Source organism: Myotis davidii, unplaced genomic scaffold, assembly GCF_000327345.1.
Source record: "Myotis davidii unplaced genomic scaffold, ASM32734v1 scaffold299, whole genome shotgun sequence".
Taxonomy (NCBI): domain Eukaryota; kingdom Metazoa; phylum Chordata; class Mammalia; order Chiroptera; family Vespertilionidae; genus Myotis; species Myotis davidii.
Genome location: NW_006293088.1, coordinates 4,318,945 through 4,329,173, shown reverse-complemented (window position 1 = coordinate 4,329,173; position 10,229 = coordinate 4,318,945). Strand labels below are relative to the sequence as shown.

At 38.8% G+C, this 10,229-nt stretch overlaps 1 protein-coding gene across 6 annotated transcripts in view; it reads left to right on the top strand.

The window, feature by feature from the left end:
* PRDM2 (PR domain 2) overlaps positions 1-10,229 on the top strand; it is a 97,604-nt gene that overhangs the window by 25,443 nt on the left and 61,932 nt on the right. For all 6 annotated transcript variants that reach the window (XM_015565872.1, XM_015565870.1, XM_015565867.1 and 3 more), the window contains one exon: positions 7,425-7,577. In XM_015565872.1, the coding sequence (XP_015421358.1) occupies positions 7,425-7,577 (153 nt within the window). The remainder of the gene's footprint in view (positions 1-7,424; positions 7,578-10,229) is intronic.

The following is a 10,229-nucleotide window of genomic DNA, read 5'->3' as shown; positions in this document are numbered from 1 at the left end:
GCTTTTAAAAACCCAATATTAATCTTTTAAACAATGTTTTCCCGCATTGTTATAAATGAAAGCTGATACTTCACTGCTTCTGTTTGCATTATTCATTCAGGTCACAGATTTTGAGTTAGGAGGATGGAGGGGAGAAGTATAATTGTATTTCAACTAAAATTGAAAGAGAAATTATATCTATAATGAGACTTACGTAATTTTTTAAAGAAATTTTTTTTCTTTATTGCCACTTTAAATGAGGATAACAAGCTCCTCATGGAATTGTTTGGCTACAAATTAGATGGTGTATAGGAAATTACTTGATATAGATGTGCTGGTTCAATAAATATTAGTGGAAGCTGAATATCAAAGATGAACACTTGAATTATCATATACAGTATAAAAACTTTTTTTGTAGTTTACTTTTTAAAAAATTATCAATATTCATTTTTGCTTAGAATTTCTTTCTCTTCTAATGTCAGAAGGTATGCGCAGTATTTTGAAACAAACGAGTGGAGGGTGGATCCTGGAAATGACTTGAAAGCTCTCTGAGTCATTTACTCATGCAAACGCATTGGTGGGAAATGCTGTGCAAGTTGGGCTAGTGGAGAAGTAGACATCCTGTCTCCCCTTGAGTCCTTTTGACAGTTTAACAAATGGAAATATAATTAGGTATTGTCTTTCTTCCAGGAACAGATAGGGAAAGGGGGAAGTGGTGTGTAGATCATAGTGTTGGATTCACAAGCTAGATCCCCAGAGAAATAAAGATGAAAAGGAGCCTTAGACAATATGACAGACTAGAGCCACTGGAATGGAGCTGGGACGACAGGAGAAGGCCCATCTCCATCTCTAATGTGTTAGAGCCATAGTGGGCGGGGAATCTGTAGACTCTAACTCCGGAGGGGAAGGGGGGGCGGTTTTAGTGAATGAAAGGTTTATCTCAGCAGGAGACTGTAGGTATGAAGAGGAATCATAATTGCCCTGTGTTAACTCCTGGGGTGGTTATTGCAAATTGAGAGTAGGTAAGGACCTCCTAGGCAGTTTATGGTACTTTGCATTAATTGAATAAGATTTTTTTATTTGTAACATAAAATGTTACAAGTTGGAGTGTGTACTAAATTTTGAATTTGTCATAAAAAATGTGGAAATAGACTTGCTACATATCATTTGTTGAGTTTGAGCTAGGGTGGGAGTTTCATCTGCCTTGGCATTGTCTTTGAGAAGGGATGGTAGTTGGTTCTCTGCTTTCTTTCCACTATCCTAGAAGGTGTTATGGCCCTTGTGCAGTCTAGTAATGTGTAGTTTACATTTTAAAAATTCTGTCCCATTTTAGTGATTAGGTTCTGTGTGCCCGCTACTGAAAGTAATTGTTTGGAAAGCAAAGTTTGACCGAGATAGGATTGTATATAAACACATTTTTTATTGCAGTTCTTACTTATAAGGTTGAGTCTCAAGACAAATGAGAAAGCTACATTATTGTTTTTAAATGTGTATGTGTGATGATGTTGGGAGGAGTAGGAAGAGGAATATTTTAGCTTAGCATTGAGCAGACCTTGGCAGCCTTCATTCAAACTTAAGTTTTCATTCAAAAGACTAACATGCTCTCCCCACCCACTTCCTTTGTTTGCTTAAGAGTTATACTAAATCAGTGGAGAAAAGGTAGAAAATTTAGATAAGCAGCAGAAAAAAAAATATGGCAACTCTACTTCTCAGAGAAAACCATAATTTATTAACATTTATACTTACATAGTTTCAGATTATTTTTTTCTTCATATAGTCATATGTCTAAAACAAAAATGGTATTATATAAGCCATACTTTCTGTAAATGGCTTTATTTAATCATGAATATATTGTGACTATCTTTTATACCAATAATATATTTCCACAACTTCTGGTTATCTTTATTTTCTTCTAATTACAGAAACAATGTGTGCTTATTGGAAAAAATACTTAAAGAATACAGAAATATGTTACAGAAAGTAAAAGTTTCCACATAATTAATCATTTATGCAATAGTACTTTTTAACATTTACTTAGTATTCTGCTATGTGCATGTATTATCATACTGTCCGAATCCATAGAGATTTCCATCCAGGAGTGAATTTGAAACAAGTCTACAGTAAACCACACTGCTATGCACATCTGAGTACATAACATCCTGGTATGATTGACCCAATGTCTCATGAGACTAATTCCTTTAAATGTATATACTGGTCAAAGTGCATGTACATTTCAGTGTGTGTGTTCTCAAGTACTACTAAATTCCATCTAAAAAAGTGACACTAATTTATTCTTTGATCAGCATTATTTGGCGAATATTTGCTTTTTTTTTTTCAAAACTGTAATTGGGTAATGCCAAACAAAGTAAATAAACAACTCTTAGAGTGCAAAATGAAAGCACCTTATTGTGTACAGGTGCAAAAGTAAGAAAACAATATAAACGTACCCATATTTTAAGTAGTTGTGGATAAATGCCCTTTAAAAACATTTTCAATAGAAAAATGACTTATAAGTCAGTTTACAGAAGATGAAAAAAAAATCAGTGCTTATTTATTTTTATTTATTCTTTTAAAAATATATTTTATTGATTTTTTACAGAGAGGAAGAGAGAGGGATAGAGAGTTAGAAACATCGATGAGAGAGAAATACCGATCAGCTGCTTCCTGCACACCATCCCCCATTAGGGATGTGCCCACAACCAAGGTACATGCCCTTGACTGGAATCGAACCCGGGACCTTTGAGTCCGCAGGCCAACGCTCTATCCACTGAGCCAAACCGGCTAGGGCAGTGCTTATTTATTTATTTATTTATTTGAGAGAGGAAAAAACCATCAATGTTGTTCTATTTATATTTGCAGCAAATGTTTACTTTCTAATCTTGTTTTTTTTCCCTTAAGAAACAATTGTTACCAGTTTGATAGGTGAAAATATTTTAATTTGAAGTTATTTTTTTATTATTAGGTAAGTTTAATTTTTATCTTCACAAGGTTTTGGCCATGTGTATTTCTTTGTGAGTTACTTGTTTGCACATTTTAAAAAAGGAAGTTCTGTCAACATAAGCATTTTAGTTTAAGTATGACTTGGCAGATGCCTTAGTCCATTTTGAACCAGAAGGAACCATACATAAAGAATTTATTCAAGTGGCATTCCTTGCTGTTTGCAAAGGTCAGTATTGACCTGGGAGCCAGGAAGTTGGCACAGCCTGTGTTGTTAGCCCAGATGGATGGGTAGACTCTTGATGCCCCCTCCAGCTGCCGGCTGTAACTCGGTGGGGTTTTCCGGTCTCATCTGTGTCTCGTTGATGTCTGTAGCCATGTCAGTATGTGGGTTGAGAGTGAGTGGGATTTGTCTATCCATTGTGATATATCAAAAGACTTTAATACAGTGGTTCTCAATCTTCTGGCCCTTTAAATACAGTTCCTCATGTTGTGACCCCCAACCATAAAATTATTTTCATTGCTACTTCATAACTGTAATGTTGCTACTATTATGAATCGTAATGTAAATATCTGATATGCAGTATGGTCTTAGGCGACCCCTGTGAAAGGGTCGTTCGGCCACAGGTTGAGAACCGCTGCTTTAATCCCAAGTAAGTAAAAAATAACTAATACAGACTGACAGTGTTAAAGACCAACTACTCCATTTTCCTTATCATGCTGACAAACGTGACAAAAATATCTCTTAAACATTTTAAAGTAAAGCAACTTATATTATTTTGGTGTGTAAGGTTTAATTTTTGTACCAGGATGCTCTCCATAATATATCACTTGGGGGCTACTCTTTCTCTTTATTTTAAAGGGAGAGGAGTGTGTATGTGTGTCCTGAGGGTGAGTGTGACAGTGAGTTTTGAAAAGGAGTCTGATATGACAGGGGCAACCTCTCTAGAATGGTGCAAATAGTTGTTTTAGTAAACGGCCATTTTTTGAATAAACTCACTGGGGGTGCTTACAGGATAGTGAAAATATTTTCCTTGGCACTTATGGTGATTTAATAAACTAACTGCAAAGCCCCTTCCAGCATGGTTCCTGTCTCATAGTAGGTGCTTATTAAATGATGGCAGTAATACATTGTGTATAATGGTATTCTTTCATTCATCCCATAGTCATTTATTGAGAGCCTACTCTTTATCAAGTCCTGGTCAAGGTAGTGTAGGTACTACGGGGAGTGAAAAGGCTAAAATGTCTTTTCCTCCTGGAGTTGATACTCTGCTGTAGGGAGACAGTCACTAAGTAAAATAAGTACATAGATGATCTCATACTTTAAAAGAGCATAATTGCTTTGAAGAAAAGTGAATTGGGGGGGATGGGCTGCAGATAGGGAGAGATGGCTTTGCAGTTTTAGCTAGGATGGTCAGAGGAGGGATGGGTAAGTAGAGATCAAGCAGATCTGGGGTTCAACCCATATTTACTACTAATTAATTGAGCGACTTTGGGAAAATTATTTAACTTTTGACCCTCAGCATTGATGTGTTAAAAAAACAACAACATGAATCTGCGGCCTAGGGTTAAATGAGATAATATGGAAAGTATGTAGCGTTATCCCTGTATGGTTAGTGTCCAGTAAGAGGGGCATACCCTGGCAGTAAGGCTCTAGCCCAGAGGTGGGCAAACTTTTTGACTCGAGGGCCACAATGGGTTCTTAAACTGGACCAGAGGGCCGGAACAAAAGCATGGATGGAGTGTTTGTGTGAACTAATATAAATTCAAAGTAAACATCATTACATAAAAGGGTATGGTCTTTTTTTTCAATAGTTTTATTCATTTCAAATGGGCCGGATCCGGCCTGCGGGCTGTAGTTTGCCCACGGCTGCCTAGACACAGGCTTGCCCAACGAGCAAGAGTGGAGGGGGAGCTTTTTGATTCAGAAGGGTGGCTGCAGTAAAGAGTTAGTGTGGGTGGGAAAGAAAAGAAGTGAGTGGCAGGAGCCTCGGCTGTGTGTGTAATGGAAGCATCGAGGTTCTTCCTTCCTAAAGGGAAAGTAGAAGACTTATTCCATTTGCTTTGCTTCTGACAGGTCTGTTACCAGTTGATTTTATTTCGCTGTAATTTTATTTCGCTGCCTAATCAAATGTTTTATAGTCTAGTTTTGGGGAACTAAAACATGTATATATGTATATGCAAAGTTTAAGATAGTTGCTAAATAGATTTTCTTTAAAAGGAAGGAATGTTAAGTGCTGGAGAAGGAATTGGCTGAGATCAGGTGATCAGGGAAAGCTGCTTGCAAGTGTAGATTAGATTTGACTCTTGAAATATGGTTGGGCTTTTGGTCTTTTTTTTTGAAGGATACTGATATTTTCCGTTACGTTCCATAGTACCTCAGGCCTGACAGGTACCCTGCATAGGGAAGTGTTTAAAGGTGAGCTGAGTTTGCAAAAGCATCATACCCTATCACCTACTTGGACGTTAATGCAACTTGTTTACTCACTAACTTCCTGTCAGCCCTGCAGTGAAGAGACCTGCTGAGCTGTGGCGCCTGCAGGACTGGGCGATGTGCACAGCAACCCAGGAAGCAGGGGTTAGGGTGCTGTCAGCTTATTCTTCCAACTCTGTCTTCAGGGAATAGAGCTGTCACTTATCTTTGTGTTCATATTTGCAAAGCATTTGGAGATCATTTAGCATATTTACCATAGCTCTTCAAGTTTAGGAGAAAAAAATTACTCAAGCTCAGATAGAAAAATAACTAATGCGGATTACACATTTTTTATAAAATATATGTTTTTATGGATATATGTATGTGTGTGTGTGTGTATACATACATACATATATATATATATATATAGAGAGAGAGAGAGAGAGAGAGAGAGAGAGAGATACACATATATTAGTACATTTATATTTAAAGGGAGAGAGAGAGAAACATCGATGAGAGAGCATCAACGTCATTCAGCTGCCACCTGCACACCCCTTGTTGAGGCCCGAACCCACAACTTGGGCATGTGCCCTGACCAGGATTGAACCAGTGACCTCCTGGTGCATAGGTTGACCCTCACCACCGAGTCAGATGGATTACACAATTTTGGATAACAATTTTCATCTTTTATTTTTTCTTTCATCTGTTGCTTATTTTGTTTCTTTGAAATGATTTTATATAGTATCTCTATATATAAAAGGCTAAGTGACCGACTGTCCAACTGCCCAACCGACTGACCGGCCAGTACATATGACGCACACTGGCAATTTAAAAATAAACGTTGACTCGCACATGCACAATACATATAAAGCTCTCGCTGGTGCCAATTGCATGCATGTGTTTCGATCTGTCATTGTGGATCATGAATTTGGATGTTTTTGTTGACATTCTGAAGCTGAAAGAAAGCAGTATCGTGGACAGAGTATGTCTGAAGGCCAACTATTGGCACAACATACCTCTGAAGCTGAAAGAAGCCTGCATTGTCGACAGAATGCCAGCATTTGCAATGACTATTCTAATTATTTTCCTTTCGGTGTGCACGAATCCATGCACCCGGCCACTAGTTTGCATATAATGAAAAAGAATTGTTTTAAAAGTTGAAAATAGCCGGGGCCAGTTTGGCTCAGTGGATAGAGCGTTGGCCTGCGGACTGGGGGGTCCCGGGTTCGATTCTGGTCGAGGGCATGTGCCTTGGTTGCGGGCACATCCCCAGTGGGGGGTGTGCGGGGGGCAGCTGATCGATGTTTCTCTCTCATCGATGTTTCTGGCTCTCTGTCTCCCTTCCTCTCTGTAAAAAGTCAATAAAATATATTTAAAAAAAATAAACCTTTAGCATTGATATTAAAAAAAAAGTTGAAAATAGGAACATTTTAAAGATACTGTCATGCCGGAAGCCAGTCCACCCTTGCTGCTTGACACAGTTGCTGCAGGGAAGAAACATCTGCACAGCATATGTTTCAAGGGATTTGGCATATATGGCATACTGTTCTTAATATGTTTGCTCCCCTACTTAGCGCTATGTGTTTTAACCAAGATCACCTCTCCAAGAAAGGTTGTTTCCCCAGGTGGGGATTTTTCCCTGGAGTTAGGGATTAACAGGACTAAGGAAGGGAATAAATCAGTAAAACCCCTTAGCTAAGTGCCAGGCGGGTAGTTAATCACTTTAACTAGGAACAATCACACTTAAGCTACATAATCTTTACTTTGGATAATCTCCTTCAGTTACTTCCTTGTAGTTTAACAGAACAATAGAGTAGTGACCTTGGAATGGAGATAACAAATGCCCTAACCTTTGGAATAGAATGGATAGGACTAAAATCAAATGGTATAAATACAGATGTAACAGGAGAATGAAGAGAGAACCTGGCTGGAGAACCTGACTAGAGAACCTGGCTAGGCTGCTGATCAACTGAACGCTGTCTCCGTGTCATTTCTTCTTTGCCGACTCCGTCCACACCTTGGGAACCCCTGGACCTGCTGGTGTTGGACCCCAACACTGTCATTTTAACAAAGGTATTTTCTTTCTTCTCCCAAGGTATACTATCCAAATTTGGGATGGATGTGCATTGATGCCACCGATCCAGAGAAGGGGAACTGGCTGCGATATGTGAATTGGGCTTGTTCAGGAGAAGAGCAAAATTTATTTCCACTGGAAATCAACAGGGCTATTTACTATAAGACTTTAAAGGTAAGAGTGTTAGAATTAGTCTCTGTTACTCTGCATGCATTTTTGCAAATACCATCTTTATTTGTGACTGACAATAACAACTTTGCAGACTTTGAAAGGATTATATTTGAAAGTGGTTCATCAACACATTGAAGGTCTGTGTTTTTAAATATCCAATTGCCACTGCTTCGTGTGCATAAGAGCACTGAAGCGTGAAGATTGTGTCAAGTAATTACTTGCTGCATCTTTATAGATACTGAGGAGCTAAGCGTGTGGCCGCTACTTCCCTCCTCCTAAGATACAGATGCATTAGGAACTGTCTGACAGGCTGTTTTATACAATGTAGGAAACCACCAATAGCTCTGATAGTTCTGTGCTAACTGAACAATCGTGGTCTTCAGTGTAATGTAGCCTTGGATTAGGTTTTTCCTAAATTTTATTCAGAATTGGGATTAAGTAGAACATGTGTCTTCCTTTGTGAAATTTTTATTTGGAGACATTCATTGCTGAGATGAAAAGAAGAAGAAAGTAATTTTGTAGGGTTTGAGGTGAGGTCACAGGTCACTGATACATCAGGGAAGTTAGTATTAGGAAGCACTGAGTGTGGCTGCATTTCTGCAAGCAGCAGGCCCTGTCTGTCTCTTGTCACTTCTCTCTGAATGCAAATCTGCACCGGTCCTGCATGGACAAGATCTCGAAGGCGGAGTCTTGAGGCTCTAAAGACAGATGATTGTTGCTTTTTGGAATAGATATGTTTGCTGAAATTGTTGTAAGGCAAATTTCTCTTTATTCACTGACTTCTATTAAAAGTGTCATGGATTAGGGGGACAATCTATGAAAAAATGATCTCCATGACATCAAAAACTAGTTGAGCAGGCATTTAGGATCATGGTCAGTATTGTGGCAGGCTGGGTTTTGCCTGTCTGGTAGCACTAGGGCTTCTGGAAGTTTAGTGAGCATAGCTGCTTAATTTTCCTGTCATTTTTAGACAATTGGATTGTCCTCTGCCTCATGCATAGCCACATTCTTGCTTCCAGTCCCTGTAGGAGCGGTGTTTTTGTTGTACTTTCTAATTTAACACTTCTATAGCCCTCTCATTTTCTATCTGCTGTGTTGTAATAGCATGATTCTCTAGTAGGTATTACTATACAGTTTGAAATTAGATTTAAATTTGATTCAAGAATTTATTGTGTTTCTCAGGTTTATTTAAAGTGGGAAGGTATATCTGGTTGAATCAGTGAGGCAGAATCCTGGGGGAGATGAAATGCCAGCAAAGGGATGAATCTGAGACAGTCAAGGAAGGAGAAAGGAGGTTTCAAGGGAGAGCAAGCCCAGGGAGATGTTAGGACACTTTGAAGTTCGGTCATCAGACTGCTGTCTGATAGCAAATCTGAGAAACACTGAGAAGCAGGAGAGAGAGTATTTGGGGGAGTGAATTCTGAAGCTAGACTCCTGGATTAGATCCCAGCTTGCTGTGTGACCCAAGAAAAGTTCCCTTATTTGTAAGATATAGATAATAATTGTATTGACTTCATAGAGTGATCATGGTGATTTCTATGTACTGGTAGAGCTCTGTTGTCTAAGAAGTGCTAAATAAATGGAGGTTGCTATTTTTTGCGAGGTGGGATAATATGGTTAGGGGTGAGGACTGTAGCAGACTGCCTTGTGAGTGGATTTTGGCTTCCAGATGTGTGACCCTGAGAAGTTAATTAAACCATCTGTGTCTTAGTTTTTTCATCTGTAAAAATGGAGTTAATAGGAAAATTAATATATAGTTGTTGCAGAGATTAAGCAGGATGGTATGAGTAAGGTTCTGTGATGTGTACCTAGTCTCACCCTAGAACTCAAAGTTGTTAACTAGCTGCACTGCTGCTATTATTTCTGTCCATCTTCTTCTGAAGTAACATAATTCTGATCTTTGCAGACCTCCCCCAATCCTGACCTTAGATGTTTGCTCAGCTATGCACAAGACCTTTCTACTCCACACCTTGGGACTACAGATTAGGCTTTCTGTGAGTTAGATTCTGTAAAAAAATTACATGTGATGCTCTTCTGGGCTCACCTTCTCAATTGTCACCCTGATAACTGGAAAGTCCCAATGTTGATTTAGTTGGTAATATAATTAAAAAGTATTTTAAAGCTTTAAAAGTTAACTGTTCACCTGCTATCCATTCTTTTCTTCATTCGTTTGACAAATATTTATTGTCTAGTAGGTACCAGGTATTCTTCTATAGTAGTGAACCAAACAAATAAGATCTCTGGTCTCATGGAACTTCCAATTTATGGGGAGGAAGCAAGTGAGTAAGTAAACAAAATAATTTCAGATCTTGATGAGGGTTTAGAAGACAATAAAATGTGATAGAGACTAGGGAGAGGACTGCTTTATCTCTGGTGAGCCAGGGAAGATAAGTCAGAATGAATTCCCCCCACTGGCATGTGTGGTCAGCCAGCCACACAAAGATGTCTGCAGGAAGAGCAGTCCAGGAAGGGAGGTCCCAAGAGAAGCAGAGATCTTCAGGTAGGAATATGCTGGAGTTTTTTTTTTGTTGTTACTGTTTTTAAGGCCATTGTGGTGGGAACAAGGGAAAGAATGTTAAATGAGTCTGGTGAGGTGGGCAGAGTCTGCGGAGTTGTCAGAAAGGAGAAAGAAGTATGAGTTTTAGTCTTCAATTC